Source organism: Pholcus phalangioides, unplaced genomic scaffold (assembly GCF_987345545.1).
Source record: "Pholcus phalangioides strain wild (caught in Gottingen) unplaced genomic scaffold, Ppha-v1.0 ptg000012l_1, whole genome shotgun sequence".
Lineage (NCBI taxonomy): Eukaryota > Metazoa > Arthropoda > Arachnida > Araneae > Pholcidae > Pholcus > Pholcus phalangioides.
In genome coordinates, this window is record NW_028301605.1 from 20,506,098 (window position 1) to 20,530,778 (window position 24,681).

The 24,681-nt window shown below is 35.9% G+C and overlaps 1 protein-coding gene across 2 annotated transcripts; it reads right to left on the reverse strand.

Moving 5' to 3' along the window:
* Positions 1 to 99: 99 nt before the first annotated feature.
* LOC149079855 (innexin shaking-B-like) lies at positions 100 to 24,321 on the reverse strand. 2 transcript variants are annotated; one of them, XR_016193687.1, is made up of 4 exons: positions 23,873 to 24,278; positions 16,686 to 17,390; positions 1,631 to 2,672; positions 116 to 463 (listed from the first exon to the last, which is right to left on the reverse strand). XR_016193687.1 is itself a non-coding variant. In XM_089240366.1 (3 exons), exons 2-3 carry the CDS (start codon positions 16,935 to 16,937, stop codon positions 1,839 to 1,841), a joined length of 1,086 nt encoding a protein of 361 aa, XP_089096492.1. In that variant the 5' UTR covers positions 16,938 to 17,390; positions 23,873 to 24,321; the 3' UTR covers positions 100 to 1,838. The 2 variants fall into 2 exon arrangements, 1 of the variants encoding a protein (XP_089096492.1); XM_089240366.1 differs by having other exon boundaries at positions 100 to 2,672; positions 23,873 to 24,321.
* Between the last annotated feature and the right edge of the window lie 360 nt (positions 24,322 to 24,681).

Genomic DNA, 24,681 nt, shown 5'->3' on the forward strand with positions numbered 1-24,681 from the left:
TTTTGGGAAAAAATAGTGAAATAATAACATTAAGAGCATCAATTGATTTTTCAAAATATTGAAGAATGTACTGAACGCTTTAAGATAAATACAACAATTTGAAGAATTACTTGAATGTTTAATATGTAAAGAGACAACCACACAGAGAAAACTCGGTATACAAAATGAGAATATAAGATATTTTCTATATATATGTATGTATCAAACAAATTTTCTATACAAAAACAACATCTAAAAACATTTGTACAAGTTGTTTCAAAGTTTCTTAGAACAAATGAAACAGCAAGGCGCAGCCTTTTTGCCCATGTCATTCATGTCCATAAACTTCAGTCAACTTATTATTTCTTCGTAGAAGAAAACGAAAGTTATTATATAGTATACAAATTCAATACGTCTCGAAGCAGAAACGAAGCCGCCTGGCAGTCTCGTGGCTAGGGACATTCCCTGGACGGATCATGCTGATCTGTTGGAAATACGTGAGCATCAAGTTATTACATTATCATTATTATAGATTGCAACATACGGTATATACAGGGTGAAAACTTGAGTCTGTTTCACCTCAAATAACTCGTAAATCGTTGTCTATGGAAACATCCTTCAATTAAAAAAAGGGATGTGCCATTTACTTTACAAAGGGCCATATGTGCATTTAAAATTTCATTTTTTATATGGTCATCCTGTTCTCTAACTTCAAATTAGAAAGTTTTTGCCCTGTCTCTCCTGCGGCCAAAAAAAAAAAAAAAGATTCCATGTTTTTTAGTGCAATATTCACATAAGCATTTGAATTCAAAAATCGCTGAAAATGAGGGAAAGAACCACGTGATCCAGTGATCCTCAAAATGTTTTCACCCGTGGCTCCCTTGCTCTGGTCATAGTTTATCAACAGCTCCCAAGAATAGTTAACGGGTATTATGCATGCATAAAAGAGCCAATATAAATGCACGAACAGTGCATAAAAGATGAAGGCACACAAATCGATATTTCTTGCTCGACGCGATGCCTCCGACAAAGGTTAACAACGCCCCCGACAAAAGTTAACGACGCCCCTAGGGTCCACGAAGCACACTTTGAGAAACACCGGGATTAGCTCATTCAATGCTTCGTATGCTGTTCCTTCTCCCATTTTCAGTGATTTTGTAATTCAAACATCTCAGCGAATATTGTACTAAGAAACATGGGATATTTTTAGTTGACCTCAGGAGAGACAAGGCAACAACTTTTTAATTGAAAAGTTAGAGGGAAACGGTAGTACCGTATAAAAATGTAAATTTTTTATCTCAGCACATATACAGTCTTTTATACAGTAAAAGGCACATTCAAGATAGAAACATTGTTTAGATATTTTTCCTAATTGAAAGATGTTTCTATAGCCAACGGTTTGCGAGTTGTTTTAGGTGAAACACCCTTGAGTTTCCACCCTGTACGTATTATTGTAACATGATAACTGCATTTTAAATACACAAATTGATGCAAATATATTTACGTTTCCATAATTTGCCGTAGAAGGCCCAAGAACTTATTTATTTATCAACAATGATGTCCTGGAAACCATTCCGTCTTTCACATTACAATTAATACACATAAGAAAATGGAAAAAAAAAAGAATCGAAGTAATGTTACATATCCATACCATTGGCAATAACAAACATACGTGAAGTACTGAAATACGTATTTTTCATCTCTTGACGTCTACTGTGTAGTGTGTACGATGCTGTAAATCGTTTAACATGTTCACTGAACACCCACGTTTTCAAAGACGCACTGAACTTAAGAAGGAAAAAAACTCTAATTATAGTTAACGCTGTTTTAAGAAGACTTATGACTTCCCCGCCACCATGTCATAAACTTTCTTTGGGCTCGCTGGTAACTTTTTTTGCCACTTCAACGACTAGTTCTTTGAAAATGATAGCATCGATGTTTTGTCCGAGCATGTACATGAGAAACCAATCGCCGAAAGAACCTTTCCGTACAAGGGTGTGAAGGTTTTCCATGTGGACAAACCGAAACCGCATGCTCAGTACGTAGACTCGAACAGGTGGGCAAGCAAACAGCACCGCGTGAAAAATCAGAACGAAACCTGTAAGCACGGCCAAGATGATGAACCAGAACCACAAAAACAGGTAGATCTTCTCATTTAGGATGTTCAGTGGCATCACGCACAAAGCGTCATGGGTTTCCAGATTGGCTCCGGGGCCATACTTGCGAAAACGGCACTTCGTTACTCGGGGAAACACTCTGATCATCGGATCTACTCGTTCCTCGGGATCCATGTTCATGAAATGTAACACCTCTAGGCCGTAGTTCATGAACTCGCCATCGAAGAATTTATCGAGAAAAAACATTTGCCCAAGGACGTTAACAAAAGCCAAAATTTCACATATAAGGTAGCGTCCGGCATACCAATCGTGACTCTTCCAGGATGACATAATGTAATCCACTAAGAGTTTTTTCTTCTGTTTTTTTTCAGCTTCTCCCAACAGACCCACGTCCAAGTCCATCATCAGGGCCTGCACTTTACCACCTTCCCACATTCGCCATAACCACCGCGGGATGTAAAACAACGCAGCTTGAAAGAAAAGCACGAAGCAGACATATTGATAGTACTTGTGGTAAATGAATTTCTTCTCATCTTGAGTAGAGTCGATACCGGGATGAGGGATGTCCTTACCAACCTGAAACAAAAGAAACAATCATGTAACGGCCATTGTTGAAGTTGAAGAGTAATTTAAAAAAAAAATGTGAATACTGAATTGTTATTCATAATGTTAGCGCAAGGATGACACGCAAAATCGTGAAGCGTTCCACATTTTTTTGCCGCTGTGGTGGTCGAGTGGTTATAGTGCCGGACTCGTAATGCGAGGATCCGGGTTCGAACCCCACAGTGGTGGTCGGCTGAAGTTGGTTTTCTGTGGTTCCCAACTTCAAGGCGCAAATGTGAGCCGATCTCCCCGTTAAAAAGTCTCGCCACAGAGAGCAACAGTCCTACAACGATAAATCATTCAACCATAACACTTCACTCATAGTTAGTAAAACTGGGGGCAGATGACAGCACTACACATAACAAGCATTACACAGAAACAAACTTTACGTCAGGTTGCACTACACGTACACGCACATTCCGCATGTACCGATTCGTTGGGGGGTTCCACGGGGGGGGGGTTGCATGTGTGGTGTAGCAGTAGTAGGTAGGGGCTCGGGGATCCAGGATGTTCTTAAGTCAGCCACCTCGTTGGGCAATTTGCCTGTTGTGGCGTTGTATTTGTATTGTATTTGTTAATCCAGCGGTAAAAGTATTATTGTGTGAGACAATTTGTAAACATAAACACAGCAGCTAGTATACTGGCAAATTCTTCATTTCTCCCTTTTTTCATGCATCTTTCGCCGTGTAAGCGAATCCCACCGTCTCCACAGTGGTGGTCGGCCGGAGTTGGTGTTCTCTGGTTCCCAACTTCGAGGTGCGAAGCGAGCCAATCTCTTCGTTAAAAAGTCCCGCCACAGAGAAAAACAGGCCTACGACGGTACAATTGTAAATCATTACACTTCACTCATAGTTAGAGAAATTGATAGCAGATGGCAGCACTACACATAACAAGCATTACACAGAAACAAACTTCATATTAGGTTCACAACACGTACACTCGAAAAAAAAAAAAAACGAAATTTCCAAGTGGGGTCAAAATTTCCGCGCGGTAGTTCCAGTGTTGGGTGAATCTGAAATTCTCCCCGGTCTCTTTCACTAATTTGTTTATTTCTTCTACTATTAACTTCACCGGTTTGATTTTTTTCCCTCTAGCGCCATAAATATTTAGAGTTTTTATTTTGTGACACATTGTATTTTGATTCTCAAAGCTGGTACAGGGTAATTTTTGAACACATTATGAACATTTTTTTAAATTGAAACCATATCTCTACGACAAACGGTTGATTAAATAAAGGCCGCACTAGCAATTACAGGACACTCTGTATAACAAATCAAATAGGTTCTCCAGCTCTAACTGGAATTTACATCGATGTTCTTCTTATATCGACATTTACTTTTTATACAGTCCCCTTTGTACCCCAAAATCCAATTAAAAAGCTGTTTCCCTGTCTTTTTATCTTTTTTTCAGGTCAAAAGAAATAAGAAGATACATGTGCGTCACTTATAGAGATGTCCTCATAGGGACGCGAGCATTTTACTAGTTTTTAGCTACTGCTCTCTTCCCTGTCCAAGTTCTTCATCACATTATGAATTAATTGTTCTACCGTGTCCATTCGAGTATAATTTTTTCTTTCTCTCTTTGTATTTTCTTTCAAACGTTGTAAAATATGTAATTTAATTGTAAAATATGTAATTTAATTGCAAAATATGTAATTTAATTGCAAAATATGTAATTCTTATCGTAATTGACTGGGGACAACTAAATTATGTTATGTTATACTAATCACGATTTATATTGTCAATTTATTTATGCCGTGCCATCTATTAGCTAATAACTCAAATTCATTGTCATACAATAAGAATAATCGAATATAATGTAAGACAGCACAAAGTTTTTAACTAATAATTAATTACATGTAACAAAAGCTGGTATGAAAATATTTGTTACAATATGGAAGTATTTTTCCAATTTTTGTCGTTTATTTATTAATTAAATATATAATACTAAATTTTTATCTTTCTTTCTTTATCTCTCCTGATGCCAAAAAAAAATCCACTTTTCTAAATGACTTAATGTCCACGTTTCAATATTGGCTGAGATATTCGAATTCGAAAAAGAAAAAAAGTGGAAAAAACAGCATTAAAAATGTGGATGAAGGTCTGGACATACATATCCGCACCGTACCAGAACCGTAGCTCGGGCGTCAGTTGGCCGTGACTCGGCTCGTTCCCCTTCAGACCACGCCTTTCCCGCGTCTTGCCCGTGCCGTTGCCGTATGCTGGCTGTTAGCTTAACGAAGGCAGCCGGTTCGGTGTAATCAAAATTTTCAGTAAATTAGCAATTGCGATTTGGCTATAATAGCCTTAGCGTAAATTAATAGTGATTAATAATTACTCTAAAAATAATTTAGAATAATTATTAAATCACCATGTAGATCCAAAGTATTGATATCATTAACAAAGATTTTTCAAATTATTTGCTGTTTTGCATGTAGAGTGTTTTGCCCAGAAATTACGATGCCTGAACACAATATCGAGAAATTCGCCATATAATACATTCGCAACGGTCTTATTAAAATTGTTTTAATCAAATTCATAACTTCTTACGCATATTTCATTCTGAATTCATTTGTATAATTCATTCGAGGAAAAATCATGAGATTTGTAAATAAAATTAAGCATAGATCTGACATTTCACTGTACAAATATAAGCCTTCAGCTGTATTAATATTCAAGGCAGTACTTGAATGAATATTTGTTATTAACGTATGCAATAACGCTTCCTGATCTATTTCTATTTCGAAATTGAAAAAAAACTGTTATAACCAGAAATATTGTACAGATCAGTTTCTTCGATCTAAATCTCAGACAGTAATACAACATCAAATGGAATTACAAATTTTTCTAAATGTAATAATAAACTGTTAAAATTTTCACGGGCGCTTCTAATATTCGCATGCAATATATTGAAAGTTTCAGGACTGATTGAGAAACTCACTGAACCATCAAAAATTTCAAGGCAAGGCGAACTAATTTTTCCCTAGTATATTGTCTCACCCAAAAGGTAATTCATTTCGATTTCATATATTTTGTGGGAAAGGGGATTCGGCATACAGAATGTACACGAACGATGAGAAATATCCATAAACAAATAATTAAACACACAATTAAATATGTTAATTAACACAAACATTGATGGGGGTAATTTTAAACTAATGTGAGAAACCTTTTCCAAAACAAATGAAAAATTCAGAATTAATAAAAGAAATAATTTCGAAATTGATTAAAATTTAGAATTAACGGAAGAAATGATTTCAGAACACTATTGAAAATTCAGAATTAATGAAATTAATAATTCTATAAAAAATAATTAAAGTAAGTATTAAGTAAATAAGATTTAAAGTAAGTATTCTGAATTCCACACATACTTTGAAGTGAAAATATCACGTGCCTGAATAACAGAGCTGCTGCAAATCGCTGTAATAATTTTATTTCACGAAAAAAAACTTTCATCATGAGTAGGGAAACAACATTTTATAAAGAGAATTACGGGAAATTGTAATCTAAAACATGAAACATCACCATATGTCACCACAAACACTTGTCACCAAACTCAACAAACTTTGCTGGTTCTCTGACACCAAATAACTATCTGAAAATGTAGCTGTCAATGCAGTTTCCCCAAGAATACAGCAAAACCACGCTCAACGGTTTCCTATCGTGTTTGCATAGCGGGTGATGTTGGTCAATGTTTTCGAATTTTATATCTTCATTTCTAAAGACCTTATTCTAGCCTTAAAATACGTTGACTTCCAGGAATTTCAGTTCCTGGAAGAAGTGCGTACACTGGTTTTATCTTTGCCATATTTCGAACAATATGTCTGTGATATTTCCTGCTTATAGATATCGTGAACTGTCTTTCTGTTACGTGATTCAGTGAAAAGGCTCGGACATTGTTACTTGCATCAACGATCAACACCGACTGCATTGTGCTAAACCCTTAACTCTACTGTAGATTCATTGCTTCGTCCGAAGTCACCATGGTTTGTTTTGAAAATGATACAAAAAGTACTTGGATATCTTTACTGCTCTACAAAAAATTTTGCCGCCTATTTTTATGGGTGTGAACCCCATAGAGAGGGTCAAGTTACCTTTTTGCTGTTTGCTTAGCTAAAAAATGGGGTGTTATAAAGAAGTTATATATATAGCGTTGAAGTAGAAATTAGAGGCATAGAAAAAGTTCAATAAGGTTGATGAGATGATTTTGTCTTACAGGAAGGTCTGGTGGCTCTCATGGGATTTTATTACTAGAGTTAGAAAAAAAAAAATTCTGGATATCTAGACAACAACAACAACAAAGATTTTAAAGAGTTTTTTCAAATTTTTGTGTTTTGGCACTCTTGGGAACATAATTTGAGCAGTCTACTATTATCAATTTTTAGAAGTTTATCTAGATTAGAAAAAAAAAATCCCCTCAGGAAGCAACTCGGAATTTTTTAGTACGTCAGTATTTAGTGGAATAAAAATTTAAGTGACTCTACAGAACTGATTGAATCCCATAAGTTAATAACGTGAGTGCTGCAGTGATGGATGGCGCTTTTATTTACAGAGTAAATTGAATGGCACTTGTTTTATCGCATAAAAACCTTTCATTATCATTTTCATTCGCAATATAAAATTATGCGACGTACAACATCTGAATTAAGCTTCTTTGGAGTTTTAAGATTAGAGTTAACCAAAATGTTATGGTTCTTCAAAAACAAAACGAGATATCTGTAAATTAGCGCCAAATTGAGGGGATCGGGAATAAAATTCAAGGTAACAACTATTCAACTTTGCTAAGCAAGATTTTATCAGTTTGTAGATAACAGACCAAGCACGACCAGGCTTTGTCGCTTAAGTAATTTTAGCTCATTGTCCCGGAGGGCGTGGTCGTGCCGAAGAAAATTCTGAAATATAAAGAGGGGGGGGGGGGAAATAATAATTGAGGTCCCTAACATGGAATCTAAATGACCCTTTATTATGTATGTTCATTCATATTCACAATAAGCATTCAGTTACGAGATTCAAATTAACGTGTATATACATGACACAAAAACGTAGAAATGTAAATACAAGAACGAAAAAAAAAAAAAATTGGGGTCCCTAGTTTTTACAGATAACAATAAAATAAACGAAAACTGTGTACGTGTTTTACCCATAATTTGCCATTGTGACTAATTAAAAAATCCACTCTAATTATTTGAATTGCTGTGTTGATATATTGTTTTAATTGAAAATATGCTAATAGCACTCGTTACCACATCCGCATTTGTATAAAAAATTGAATACGTATTTATGGGGTTGTGAACCATAGTGGGATAAAATGCCAAATGTATCTCGTGCTGCGTCAGCGGTCGAAGGTGCTGTTGTAGTGATAATAATCTAAATCTGGGATCTCTCGTTAATTGCTTGTCCTATTTCTGTAGTTGTTTTTTATTATTATCAAAGTGTAGGGGTAAACGTTTGAACATTTTTAAAAAGTAAAATCGAGTTTTTTTTTGTTTTAACGTTAAAACACTTCTCCAAAAGAGTTATAGAGATATATAGCCCTAAAAATAATTTATCTATATTATGCAATTAATTATATAAATTATATACCATAATATCCAATAACAATATGTTTATATTCTCATTAAACACCAGTCTAGAAACCATATTACACCGAGAACAGATCGCCTAAAACAACACAAATACAACGATTAATTCTAAAAATTTCAAAAATGTAATCATTCCTATTAATCGAATGAAGAATACACGTGAAAATATGATTGTACGTGGATTCTCTGTATGCCAAAAGCATAGCATAATTTTATATGTTTGTATTTAAATAATTAAATAAAATATATGTCACTGCTAAAGCCCGAAATTGACCAATTCGTTATAATTATGTCCACGTTAGTTATGGCAACCCATCAGACCACAGTCACGATGCGGTAATCATTTTTTCCTTTCCAAAATTTGGCAGAAAAACTATATGTTAATATAACTATTTTTATAGTTTTTTTCTCTCAAATATTTCACTTTTGCTTCCTCTCACATGGAGCTAATCCAATAAAGCTGCTATACATAGGCATGTATCACACGTTGGCGATGAAAAAAAAAAGGATTTGGCTTCTATATATACCGGGCCGTCTTACATCAGCACATCGAGCTTTGGTAAGGGATCCACGGCCATTTCACGGAATGGCTGGCCAAAAGCCCAATCGTTACTGCAATGCTGACTTTGGCCAAATTCTAAGCCATTTCGCGACATGGCCGGCAACTTCGCGAATTGACCGCACTTTGGGCTTTGGTAGTAACATATACAGTATATGTATGTATATATATATATGAGCTTTCTTTGTTCAGTTGAAAGATTTAAAGAAATATATGATTTTATTAAATGTTAACCGATCGGTACATTACGACGGCTGTGGCCTAATCAAATAAACTCGTTAATTAATTCATATAGACCCACTGGAAGGACTTTTAGTCCTTTTAGGGTCACATAGTGCATGTGCTATCGTCATTTATGTCATTTTGTGTTTTTCTCAGTTGCTCTCAATATATGTTTGTGGGTTCAGGTTTAGAGGGTGGTCTAAGAGCTATTATATTATTATCCGGAGAGAGGAGGAAATTTTACTTTTTCCATCTTTTAGTCCTAAAACTTGTGGTTTGGCCGGATAGTCTTGTTACTTATTAACAGTTGATTGATTTCAATGTTTTGGCGCCAGTGAAAACGTGTCATTTAAAGACGATGTCTTACTATGTTTACATTATTTATAGGAAAATCTTTTTACTTTTATTCGTATGCGAAATTTCGGAAATGTTCCGTTTAGGCTAGAAACGCTTCCTATGGTTTACGACACGACGTTTGCGGTTGCGTGCTGTTATTTTTGTGACGTCAGGGCGTAGGACGAACGCTTCCACTGAAATTACTCTGATTCAATGAATCGTTGCTTTCTCCAGTCAAGCACGTTCGATGCTCAGTGAGCATAGTAGCAGAACACATTGCGTCATTGGTTCAACTCTAAACAACAGTGTCTGCAAAGAAAAACTTGGACGAGAATCAAAACGCTCAGATAGACGCCCTCTCTCTTCTTGTTCCTCGTGTTTCCAAGTCGTAACAAAAAAGAAAAGAAAAATCAAAACACGAAATTAATTCTATTATTAGCCCTCAGATTTGCATCTGGAAAAACTGAATTAATTCTTCAATTTACCAACTCTTTATTACATTATCAAAAATAATATAAAAAAAGGAAATTAATTTCAATAGTTTTAACATCTCGAACATTTTGGGGAAAGTACACAACACAATGATGAATAGTTAGATTGGGAAATTCACTATATGTAATCAAGTAAGACCTTAAATGTTTATTATGTGCTAGATAAAAGCTGGAGGAGTTGTAATAATGGGTGGTAATGTGAACATAGATTACATCTTCAACGAGTTGTGAACATAATCGCTGACGATTTGAATCAAATACAACAAACTTCGGTAATTTCTTTTGAGATCTGAAAACCACTACGAGACTTTCAATTTTACTATCGTTATGATGTATTTTAATTGGATTTAGTGCAAATAGAATAGCCGTTTGTTCCTTTATAGAATAGTCTTGGGCATAGAATTGTTTTAAATGAAGTAGATTAGCTGCAAATTATATGAAAATATCATTTTTTTCGAAACTTCATGAAAACCTTCTTAAACGCTTGGAATAATTACAGATTTCAATTTTACTCACAGATTCGCTTCAATCATTACTACCAATGGAAATGAACTTAAATGTTCATTCTTAGATGACAGCCATATTTTCACGGGCAATATATTGTTTTCCAAGTTAGTACATTATTAATAATGCAATAGTTTTTTCGAATTAGATGTTGCTGGATATATATATATATTAAGTTTAATTGTCAATATTTAGTTACGACAGTTTTTCTATTTTTGGGTTCGGGCCACCTCATTGGGCAGTTCGCATATTGCATTTTATTTTTAATTTAGGTAGTTTTCAATATGATATACTTCTTTTTCAATTAAACTCTTTCTACGATTTTGCTGAAGTGACAAGAACAGTGCCACAACTTCGACAGGGCAGCCCCGTTAATTTGCTCCAGGACTCTGCAGCACAAGATATAAAAGTTTAAGCTTTTCTTTTAAAGGTTCTAGCATATATCCACTCTGCATTCACTCGACATACTTTAGCACTCGCTCTTTCTCGCACAATTGTCTTTTGATTTGTTTCTCAGCTTTTTATGACCATCATTCTCCTCTAGAGGAAAAAAAAAATTCAAAGAATTGCTGAAGTCATAGAAATTGGCACTATTTTCAGATGCTGAGTTTGCCACACAATGAACGACTTTGCGTGCGAAATGAGTGAGCGCATGCATTTCATTTATTGTTTCCCAATTGTTTGGAGAGTGAATGCTCCAAAAACTTATACAGCTGTATAAATGAGTTTTTATCTGTGTAGATAACGAAATGAAGCTACTGATGCTTGAAATCATGCAGCACGAATATACCACTGGCCATAAAGGGAAAATGGCGAGGAAAAGTAATTTTAGTAACTTAATAATACATACATAACTACTAGCGGTAAAAAAGGGAATATTTAATACACCTTCATATATTTAACCTTGTTAAAAAGTCTATATAAACCAGGGTTTACTGACTGATTAGTAGATTCAGCTTAGGGAATAATTCTGTGGTGTTCGGTCAGAACATGATATCTCCAAATAATGGCTTTTTGATCTAAAAGTATAGGTCTTGCTAATTATAACTAATTAGAAATGAGATAAATGCACAAATACGTGCGTACAGCTAAACAACATACTCATGTATGATATTTTCATTTGTATTTGTGTGTGTGTATGCTTTATTTTTGATTTTTAAATGACAATGAAAATACTTATATCTCAAAACTGTGATTTTAGAGTTATCATGTTCTGACCAAAACCAAACACCACAGAATTATTAAAAATTTAGAAGACCGTTAGTCTCGCATAGCACAGGTATTGTGGTAACAAGTACATTCGGGTATTATGGAATAATCGTCTAATATGGAATACCCGGTTTTCTATGCCTTCAAATATGGTCTCCAAGTGAAATAGTAGCAAACAAACTTCAAAATGTCCCCGTGTTGCTATAGCAATTGTGTCGCTCGATCGTCACCATCACCACGCCTGGTATTAGGAAAATATTTTTTCATCCCCTTCCACATATATAAATTTACTCAGGCAAGTCTACAAAGGTGTTTATTGATTATTGAAAATGCGCTCATTAATTTGAAACTAAGCACACACAATGTACCTCACAAGTGCTGCATTTTATTATGCTGTGCTCATTTTTAGTTATCAGTTCTCTCCGGTTAGATGGAACGCTATTTTTTCACAGATGGTGTGCCGGGTAATGTGGAATACTAGAAGTATTATCTGAGTTGGGCTAGAATATTTCTTCAAGATGGAAAGTTTAGTAAGATAGAAGAGGACAGATGTCTCTATATATACAGGGTGATTCAGAAAAGATGGGAAAACCTTTAAGATGTGATAGTACACACCAATACAAACAATCGCCGTCAAAGAATGCATGATCTGACATGAAACGCAAAAGCGCTAGCGCGTTTCAAAACGGAATACCGTTTCACCGTTTGCGTAGCTTCCGTTTCGAAACGCGTTTGCGTTTCATGTTAGACTAGGCATTCTTTGATGACCGTTGTTTGCATCACTACCTAAAGGATTTTTCCCATCTTTTCTAAATCACCCTGTATAGAACCATATGTTTCTTGTTGACTGTGAGCATACCTTGACTGTTTTCGGACAGAATAAGAATATTGCATTTGTGCAATATTCTTATTCTCTTTTAAATATAGAGAGACTATATGACACCCCGGATCATCAACTACAAAAGCAAACGTTTAAATTTTCATTTCACAATTTCACATTGTCATAGCCTCATTGAATCTGGTTTTTGATCAATTCGAATTAGTTCCCTTCATTTTGAACCCCATTCCATATCACCGTACGAAAATGGTTTTTAAATAACTTTTTTTTTAGTTATAATATTCATTTTTAAACAAGATGCATGTGCCAATGCAAAGACAAGAAACCAAATTTTATAGAAATGCCAGTTTGAAATTTCTACCATATTTCAAATTGAAATAATCGAAAAAATAAAAGTTGTAATCCATATTACGCGAATGTACTCTACCGATGAACATGATCCCCCATATCCTGCAGCAGAGCCCCTAGGCTGGATCTTTATCAGGCCCCTGTGTAAAGAATTTACAGTGTGAAAAAAAAATATTAAGAATTGTTCCGAACCTCTCGGGTCTAGGGCCCTGTCAGCCCCCCCCCCCTCGTGGGGGCCATGCCAATGAAATTAAGCTAGTTGACAAAGATTGAAGAATCAAGTTTACAAAACTGAGGAAACTGAAAAACCCTATAATTTAACAGAAAATGCATTGATAAAAATGCTCATATTTTTAGAGGAACTGAATAGTCATATTACACGTACATGATGGAGCCTTTGGTAGAGCATATTGCTCTCGTGATCTGAAGGCATATTAACATTCAATATATGCTATTGGAAAAATAAATTTCTTGTCAAGACAAGCAGAGTTCACATTTTACATACAGGGTGATTCTGAATTCGTGGGACAAACTTTAAGGGGTAAAGTAACTTTTCTGTGTCATTATAACGCCATGTAACGTTATTTATATACCTGTATATTTAAATGAGCTTTTATCTAGTATGTAGATAAGAAATGAAGCTTTTGACGCTTGAAATCATACAGGATGAATGTTCCGCTGATCGTAAGGGGAAAATGACGACGAAAAATAATTTTAGTAATTCACAGTAATACGCAACTACTAGTATAAAGAAATTATTTTCCACACCTTTATATTTTATAACCTTGCTAATAGTAATTCCTATATAAGCCGGTGTTCATTGATTGGTTAGAAGATTGTGATGCAGTTGAGAGAACAATTGTTAAAAGTTAGAAGGCTGCTAGTCTCGTATAGCATAGGTATTACATTGCATTTAGTAGCAAATAATACCATGGCTCAAAATCCTGCAGCAGGGTCCAAGGTTGGATCTTTGTCGGGCCTCAGGCAAAATTTTGCACGGCCCCCGTAGTGAATTTATAGTGTGAAAAAACAAAAAGTTCAGAATTGTCCCTGGCCCAGTTGGTTCCACCTTTGTGGGGGACATGCCGATGAAATTAAGCTAGTCGGCAAAGATTGAGCAATCAAACTGAGGAAACTGAAAAAAGCCATATAATTTATCGGAAAATATACAGATACGTTCGATATTTTTAGAAAAACGCAATAGTCATATTTTATGGACATGATGAAGTCTTTGGTAAAACATATTGATCGTGATCTGAAGGCATGTTAATGCTCAATATGATGATAATATATATGATATTTACGTTGAATAATTCTTCTAGGATACTTGGAACAAGTCCAAAGTGTCTCGAGATTTATCAGGCATGTGGGTTTCGGATTCTGTTGCGATCATTCACAACTTGGCGTTAAAGTTTGTACCAAGGTTTAGATCTCAGGTAAGTGAAATTAAACCAAGAAAGTTTTTATTTATAAACACGGCGTTGTTTATATTATGGTGCAGAAGCAGGAAATGGAACAGCCGGTGGAATAAGAGCGTGAAAACAGGAGCAGTCGGGCGCCCTTCGCGCAAATGAGCTACTGTGTGGAAAACGATTCATGAGAAAGGGTCGCTCGGTGTTGCCAGCGTCCACCTCTATATTACTTGTGTGAACACCGGCAATAATCAATTGGATCTTAAATAATAGCTACATTCCCAGTTTCATGATTGGAATGAAAATAGCTGCTGTTATATGAATATAAAAAGTTTTTGAAATAATTGAATAAAATTTTGAAGAATTTTTTTTTGAATGAAATTTTGTTCGCTCTTCAATCCTTTGATTGCCAGATGGATTCACGTAAAATACCGTTGCTAGCAGGGTTGGAAGGTTTTTGACTGTCACGTCAAAAACCTCAAATATTGCTTTTCAATATAAAAATTTCCATTGAAAATACACATGTTAATTGCATGTAATGTTTAAAGTGACTATGCCATACAGAACGAATAAATACAGTAAAACCTCGATAAGTCGTCACCTCAAGTTATCGAAAAATCATGACGGCTTAAGCGGAGTGCCGTCAATTTTAATGTGCAATGTTGTGAAAATCGTATAAATTTAAAGTAATATGACATTTATTAAAATATGAATCAAAATAACAATATTTATAAAATTTACAGATTGCGAAAGGAAAAATAGCAATTTTTTATCTTTTTTATCTCTTATTACTTAGATTATTGTGGTAAAATGTACTGTACACTTTGATTTATACTAGCAATTTTTAATTTAGACTAACAGAGCAACTGTTAGAATATAGGTAGTCTTTCCCGCATAATAGAACTCACTATTGCACATTAATTTTACATAGACATCAAATTTAAAATTTTAGTATCTTAATTCTTCATCAGTAGTTCATGATTCAACTACAAAGTAACCTCGAACAGTTTTGACTTTGTGGAGAAGCCCTGGGCAGGGAAAAGTAAACAGAAGACCGCAACTTGGGAAAGAATGACTGATTTTTTTTCAACAAAGATATTTTGTTTAAATTTCAAGCCCTAAATTAGTAGAGCCCATGCTTTCTATGATAATTTATTATCCGTGCCCGCGCGTTGCACTTTGACTTTGACTTGATTAATTTGATTCTTCGATTTACATACTTTTTGGATTTCCTTGCACTGTGTAATCTTTGACGTATCAATAAATTTTGGTTTTGCCGGAAATGCCCTGGTCCCCCCCCTGGGGAAGGTGAAGTGCTTACGTTGCTTCTTGCGACAGAGCCTGGGTGTCTCGCAGTTTCTCCAGTAGAGCCCATGCAGAAATGAGATCCAGCTTGAACAGTCCGCAAAAAACCTTAGTCGGCAAATGAACTTCCCCAGCGTAACTTTCATTACTTAAACTGTTTCGTTTAGGTATATAGGGTTTTATGGTGACTTTTAAGCATATGGTAATGTTGTTAATACGCTCTTTTTTTTAATGGGAGCCATAAAAATAGTCTGCTCCTCTTTCTCAAACTTTTTCATGGTGACGACTTAACCGAAATTAGTGACGAGTAAACGAGGGTTTAATAACATTGTTGTCTATGAGAGCTGGAAGGGCCTGAAGAAAAATGACGACTTAACCGGAGTGACGACTTTAGTCTATATTTTGAATAAAAGCTATTTCGCTTAGTAAATTGAACACAGGTAATGAGTAGTTTAGATAAATAAACCATGAAATTATATTTTACATGCTCCAGACGCTTTTTATGTCAAAACGTTCAAAATTGCAAATTATAATTCATATTTTGTTTTAATTATTGAATAAATTAATATTTAAAAATAAAACATTATAATATGCAAAAAAATACACATCTATTTTGTTCAAAACATTATCCATTTAGGTTTTTGACAGTTTAAACCAGGTTTTGACTCTTGTCATTGAAGTCAAAAACCCAACCCCAGCTTATACGAGTCTTAAATTCTTAAATAGCTTTCTCGTATAATTGTTTTTTTTTTAGTACAGTAAAACCTCCCAACAACGGCCACTAACGGGATCGTGAAAATGTGGCCGCTATTGAAAGGTGGCAGTTATTGGCAGTGGTAATTTTATTTCTGAAAAAAAAAAAAAAAACTAAAATTTGCGATCTACGTATGTAACATGTAAAATGACAATCCATCCTATAACTGATTGCGATATTTATATTAAAATTATATGATTATCTTTTGATAATATTATAATATATTAATCGATCTGCAGCACAATTATAATATCCAGAAATTCTACTTGCAGCGCTGAGGTAGAACACAACAGAAATGACTTGGCGAGAAAAACTGATATGGTCCAAGACGGTTTCTTTCCAGGGCGTTCCTAGGTCCAATTTGATAGCTCATAGGTTTGAAGGGTTAATATTTTGAAAGTGATATATTGAAAAAAAATGTTCTTACCTTCTTACCATAGGCACCAGGTATCGTATAGGTGGTATGAATCCAGCAATATGTATTTATTATCGTAGTTGGTACATCGTTGCCATGAACGCAATCGATAGGGTCTCCAACATACTGCCGAGTGGTTACCACAATACAGAACGTTAGCAAAACCAGAACTGTGAACGTATAATGAAGCCGGAAAATCTCATTATCTATGTGCGTTCGGCCGACTTTGAGGAGACTTTTCAAACTGCGGAGTACGTCCAACATGGCGTATAGTCACTTTCAAACAGTTGAGTAGGATGTAAAAATTGTTTGGTGATTCAGGTCATGTCTCGAAACTTGTAGATACTCATAAAACCAAACTTGACCAAGCTGTCTTCTGAAGAACGTGGTTACAACAACTCATGACATGACAGCATTCACTCCTACGTTGAATTTCAGTTACACATTTTTTTCCCCTTTTATCGTGTGCAATGCATCCAATTTTAAAGGGTTCAAATTCAGTCCATTTATTTGGAAATGGTCGGGACCAGATGAAAATGATCTTCGATGCGTTTTAAACTCAAACATTCGTCGAATTGAGTTCAATTATAGAAGACAGAATACATGTTTGGACGAATATTTTATCTTGAATATTCGCACTTCCACGTATCAATCACACAGAAGTGTCACACTTCAGCTGCAAGATGAGTCAAGATGAGTTTTCAGCATGTGAAATATCTAAAAAAAACAGTAAATTTTCAATTCCAATGAAACAAATATCACATTATTTCAATAAAAGACACACAATTGCAATACTTATTTTTTTTTACAAATTTCGAAATCTATTTTAGGTACCTCAAGCCAGTCGTTTAACCCTTTAAGCGGCACTGACGAGATATCTCGCTTCTTTAAAAGGCTTTCATTTAAGCAATGACAAGCCATATTTTGTATGAAGTTGATTTCTCAATGGAACACTCTTTTCTTCTGTACCCCTTAGTTTGCCCCTGTTGAAAATCGGAAGAAAGCGTACTTCATTGAGAAAGATACGGCATTTCGGATGAGGTTTACTGATTTCTACTGTGCCGCTTAAAGGGTTAAAATTTGTGGTCATAAGCCTGAGTAAATATGTATTTTAACGCGAAATGAGCAAAACTACAAAGAAAAATGCATACAGAAAAGAAATACTCGCGTACAATGAAGAAATGTGTCTATTCCCGATTTCCTACACAGTTTTAGTTTGGTACTCAATCGGGAAGATTATTTCTTTATTTCTAAAAACAGCAAAGAATTATTACTCTACCTACACTGTTATATTCTTCTTTGCACTTTGCGCCGTTGCAAACAAAAAAAGAAGCTAATTTTTCAAAAAACAGACCATGTGGCTCAAAATAAATATAAAAGCTGTTTATTATTATTCTGCTACTTTCTGTGTCTGTCGTCGCTCAAAACAGTAGAAAAGTCGCTCTTTCGGATCATTTTCCGCCGCTCTTAAAAAAATCTCTCGTGTTTTCCTTTTCACAAACTCTTTAAAAACCGCTGATGGTTATTTTGCATCTCATCTTACTCTAAAATTTCCAATTAACAAACTCTCAGATATTTTAAGGAGTTAGAAATTTTTCTGGATATTATGCCAGGACTCGATCCCAGGACCTTTCAAAAACCGGGCAAGCGCGCTATCATAAACACCACTAGAAACACGACCCTGATTTCTTCATTTGGGGGTACTTTAAGAACCTGGATATGTGTACCGATGGAGACCGGATAACTTTCGTTTCTGAGTTCACCTCGCATAATACAGGAGTCCCTCGCTTTACGTGATTAATTGATTCCACAAAATGATCGCGTAAAGCGAGTAGAATTCAACATGGGTGAGATAAGGGTTTTCTTCAGATAGATAAAAAAAAGAGAACCCCAACACCCAAATAATTTTTTTTGACTAAATTAATTATTCAAACTCATAAATAAATCTCGTCAATTTATGCTACATGAATATAAATTTAATTTATACTTTTCACTTCTCTCTGTCTTCACCACTTCTGATCGATTCTAGTGAATGTGGGCGTTTTCTTTCCTAAAGAGCCTGGTATGATTGTGTGATTCAAAGACCTCCTTCTTATATGTCAGCGGCGGGGCCATGTTCTGATTATTAGGAGGTATGATTATGTGGCTCTGATAACTTTTTTGATGAAAGCAGTCAAGATTCAGCTCCAAGTAGCATTCATCGTCTCTTTATAAAAGCTTTGGGAGCAAAGTTAGAGGAATATTCCTCCCAAATATAACAGTTATAGCTTCATAAGGATCATTTCCTTCGATTAAAATTCCGATGGAATTGTTATGTTACCAAAAGATGCTCATTAGTGAGATCTGGCGAGACGAATTAGAGCGTTTCTTCCATATATGTCTCATCTTACATGAACAAATCCAACAGATTTTGTCATTTTAATTATGCCATACCTCTAATTTACAAGCCCCATTTCCAGGACTAAAATCAAAACTACACACCAAATTTTACGGTCCGCAATTTCTAAAATTAACTTTTCAAAACCGTGTAAAGCGAGGGGTACCTGTATCCAGAAAAATATTCAATTCCTTGATGTATTAGGCTGAGGAAAAGCCGCCTCGTGCGCTCTCTCTCATATTTTAATGAATTGATTATCGATCTCCGAAGAGTTTACCTGCATCAAATGAAATTATAAGAAGCCCTCGATATACTTCCTTAACTCACGCTTGTTGATTGGCTGACCACGAATTAAGAGCGTTAGTATTAAATACAAATACAAATACAAATACAACGCCACAACAGGCAAAATGCCCAACGAGGTGGCTGATAAAAAGATGCCCATAAAAATATGGTTGTCATATGTTTCAAAAATACAGCAACCCAATTAAAAATGCAATTAACACAGATTACAAACAATATATACACATGATAAAATATTATACAATGCCCATAAAGAATACTTATGGTTGTCTTATTCTAAGAATGGATAGCTTCTCGATTTACCCCAACATGTTTATCGTATTTCTTTTTAAACGTGTCAATTGTGTTACAATTTACTACCTCCGGGGGTAAGCTATTCCATTTATTAACAACCCTATTGGAGAAAAATTCCCTGCGACACCATAACCTTGCATTGTCCCTCACCAATCGATACTGGTGTCCCCTTGTAAAAGCAGTCGATTGGCGGTGTACTAAAAGTTCATGGTCCATCCTATCCATCCCATTGAAAATTTTGAACACTTCGATCATATCTCCTCGACACCTGCGTTCATCCAATGTAAACATATTCAAAAAATGAAGTCTTTCTTCATAACTCAAGCCCTGTGTGCCAATAAGGACACGCGTAGCTCTTCTCTGCACCCCTTCAACCAAGTCTATGTCCCTCTGTAGGTATGGTCTCCAAAACCTTACAGCATACTCCAGTCCAGAACGAACTAAGCCTCGAAAAAGCGGAAGAATGACTTTAGGAGAACGCGAAGAGACCTTTTTGAAAATGAGACCAAGCATTCTATTCGCTTTTTTGACAACCGCTGAACAATGTTCAGAAAACTTAAGTCGCTCGTCAATGAGAATTCCCAAATCGGTGACTCTAGTTGCATCCGGGATAGTGACACCATTCAACTCGTAAGAGAACCGTGGGTTGTTCGAACCAAAATGAGCGACCATGCACTTATCTACGCTAAACGTCATGCTCCATTCATTTGCCCATGCTGCAATCTTGTTTAAGTTGGTCTGGAGCAACTCCCTATCGCTTTCATTCCCGATTACCCCCATTAGCTTCACATCATCTGCGAATTTGCTAGTAATTCCATCGATACCCTGATCGAGTTTATCGATAAAAAGTGAAAAAAGTATGGGGCCAAGGACACTTCCCTGAGGAACTCCACTTGTGACGTCTGTCCAACCAGAGAATTCCCCGTTCACCATAACTCGTTGCGACCTATCTCTTAACCACGATTCTATCCAATTCAGCAAGTTGCCCCCTATTCCAATCTCGTGTAAACGCTTCAAGAGTTTGCCATGTTGGACCCGATCGAATGCCTTCTGGAAATCAAGGTAAACAACGTCGACATTTTTGCTCTTACCCAAAGCCTTAGTCACGTAATCATAGAAGCAAAGGAGGTTAGTTACACATGACTTCCCCTTCCTGAACCCATGCTGATTATCCGACAATACATTATTCTCGTCTATCCACTTCACAAACTGCCTTTTGATGATAATTTCCAAAATTTTCGAGAGGGAGCTCGTCAAACTCACTGGACGATAATTAGACACCACTTCTCTACTACCCTTCTTAAATATCGGAACAACGTTAGCCAGTTTCCAATCACTCGGGACGATACCCTCAGCAACACTACTCCTGTATATCTGTGCGACTGGCCCCAACAATTCATTAGCACCTTCCCTGAGAACCCTGGGATAGATATCATCTGGTCCTGGTGCTTTGCTTGCACATACATTTCTTAGAAGATTTAGGACCTCCACGTCTTCCACTTGAATATCGTTGAGCGTTTTATTACCCCATGCAACACCCGTATATCGAATATCATTATCTCCATTAAAAACCGACGCGAAAAAGTCATTGAAAGCACTACACATGCCTACATTGCTCTCTACTTTTGAGCCTCCTATCGAGAGGGGGCCAACTGTCCCCTTACATCCATTATTGACGTATCGAAAAAATGATTTTGGGTCAGAGCCAATGTTATCTGCCAACCTAGATTCAACTTCCTTTTTACTATCCCTTATCGCTTTCTTCAACAGTCTTCTTTTATCAGTAAACAATGATAGGTCACCTCGTCTACTTTTATACTCTCTGAATGCTCTTTTCTTTTCAAGATAAAGGTTCCGCACGCTATCCGTGAACCATAGAGGGTGTGATGTACAAACACGCTTTTTTCGAACAAAGGGTATGACGTCGTGCAAAACAGAGGACAGCTTCGTACTAAATTCTTCCCATTGACTTACCACCCCTACTGATTCCAACCGGTCTTTGAAAACTTCCGCTAACCTTCTTCGCAAAACATCAAAGTTAGTTCTCCGAAAAGTTAGTATTACGAAGTTTAAACTTGTTTTTAATCATGGATTAGCAATGACTTTATATCCTTTATTATCCGCTATTAAATCGTACATGTTTTTTTTTTCTTGTTTGGATCTTTTATGTTTGCAAAGAGACAAAAGCCGAATCTCTTCATAAAACAAGAATTTGGGGAAACAACTAAAAACGTTCATAGACTAGCTTTTCTCAACAGAAATTATGGAACCTTTACTATCGTTATTATATATCGTTATTATAAACTTTGCTGTTGTTATGGGCATCTTTTTCTAAGCCACCTCATTGGGCATTTTGCCTGTTGTATATTATATGCAGGGCCGTCTTAAGAGCATCATGGGCACCCCCGGACCAAACGATTTTTTTGGGGTCCTCCTACCTGGAAAATTCTTAAAAATTTCAACCAATTCTGATTTTTGTGAGGCCCCTGTTCTCTTGAAGCCTCCGGGCCGTGCCCGAGTGAGTCCATACGTTAAGACGATTCTGTATCTATGATGCTTTGAACAGAACAAGCAAAAACAACTACCGGAGCAAACAAACCTTTCGGTTTTTAGAGCGAAAAAAAATCCTCTACTTAAAACCTTTATACACCAGTTTTTAAAATTTGAATATCAACAGAGTATAGAAATGTCCTCTCCACTCGTTAATACAAGATTCATATTCGTCATCATTCGTCTTTCAATGAATCTGGCATCAACTATGGCCTAAAGGCCGGACAAAAAAATTCCTATATAAAACTTGAAAAATGCTACCAATTAAGCGTATCGGTTACATTTGAGTGAATGTAACCAATAGGATTTTCGGTTGCTTTTTCTTCAAGTTTTGTAAAAGATATTTTATCGAACTTTGATAGTGTAATCACGGCCTAACTACAAAAAAGCTAATTTTTGCATGGGAAGTAACATGAATGTGTATTTCATGTATCACATGCAATCAAGAAGATGTAGACGGAATAGAAATGCCTCCTTATATTGGGACTTATATAAAATTCTGTATCTTATTCTGCATTTTACGATTCAATATCGTAATGTGTATAGCTTACACCGTCTAATAATCTCTTGTAGTGAAGTGAGGGAGAATCAATAGATCACTGATAAATATGATCTTTTTTTTTTTGTTGAAAAATTGTTAAAAATCTGTAAAACAAATCTTATAGATGAAGATTTCTCATTCAAAATGAGAATTAGGGATGAGACGAGAGAGAATAGGGATTTGGCCGAATGAACGAATTCCGAATATTTAGCTAATGTTTTGGCTGAATACCCCCCCCCCCCTCCAATATTCGGCAGCCGAATATCAGCTTTCTTAAAATTCATCACAATTGTAACTGAAATTGATGCTTTTAATTGAAAATAAAATTATTACTTCAAATTCATTACTTCTATTATTTCAAATGAATTGATATTAAATTTAAACTATGCCATTTATTATTTAAATAAATATTAAGAACTAGTAATTGAAAGATTTTTATATTACCATGATACCGGCAATCAAATTCAACGATTATATATTGTATTCTAATATTACTTACAGAATCAATTTTTTTTTCAACATTTGTGAGGATTTTATTCCTCATTAAGTCAAAAATGTCAACAAAAATTTACTCTCAACTAGTAATGTATCATTAAATTTTATGTCACATTCCTACTTTTCCTATTTTGCCCCTTTTGCCTCTTTCAGTACCTCAATACGTATCTTGTCTAGGTACATCCTTCAGTTACTGAAATTGTGTAATTCATGCTCACTTCTACCTTATTGCAGAAGGATTCTATTTACAATTTCATGTTTTCCTTATCCTGGAAATTTACACTGACATAACCTCTTTCACAGAAAGGGATATACACCCGGTGCCGTAACCAAGCAGGCGCACCCACACAGGGCCCACTTGGAAGGGGGCCCCAGAATGGGCGTAAATGCAAATTCTTGCACCGGGCGCAGGAATGGCTGGTTACGGCACTGTAAACACCGCACAATAAAATATAATCACTAAATTTTTAAAATTTATTGGGTAAATTCCAATGAATATAATTTTTAAAAATTAATTTGTTGTTCCTAGATATTTGCACAGATATTCGGCAAAAGGGTCGAATACCGAATAGCAGCCGAACATTCGTCCCATCTCTAATGAGAATCAAGCATCAATCGAAATCCATTGCAAAGGCTTACCAGATCTCGATTTCCTTTCGCAAGTGGTAGGTGAAGTGACGTTGTCCAGTTGATGTCCAGCTTAAATAATGCAACAGTAAGTAGCCTTGCTGAATCTGATCCGGTTACGGCATTTTGGTCGCTTCCCCTCTCGTTCGAGTCAACAGCCTCAGTAAGCGGGAATCTCTCTCTCTCTAGCAAACGTACAAATACAGTCCTTCCTCACTAGTTGGTGGAAGGCCACCCAATGATTCCTCGCATTTTGGATCCCACAACTTGAAGAACGTTGGGAAACTCCAGAGATAAATTTAGACCCGAATCTTCTCTCTCTCTCTCTTTCTCTGCAATAGTTGACGGGAAAGGTGTAGCGGGAGAGGGCTTATATACCATGTGTTCGGGACGTAAGACATTGCTCATTCTTTTCCGAAGCCGGTCTCCCCCTTGACTAGTTGCGCGTGCGAACGTTCAAGAAGTTTGAATAGCGATATGAACTCGCTATCTTTGAACATTCCGCCAAGTAGGTCGTTGGCGTCCCATCTCGGAAGAGCGATTGCTCCTATAACTCAGGTAAAAGATAATGACTATTTTTTTTCAAAAACTAGCTTCGAAATTTTTAGTTGCATAATCCGAAGCGACCTCTGATAATAGTCTTTGTCATTGACCACCTCACTGAAGTGCTTCTAAAAGAATGCCACGAACAATCTATTCAAGCTCGAACACAAATGTTTGTTTTTTTGTTTTCACAACTTGTTTTAACAGCCCTAGGAAACCTCTCAACACTGATGTTTGTAAAATACAGTTCTGTCACGAAAAAAAAAAGGTCCCACGAT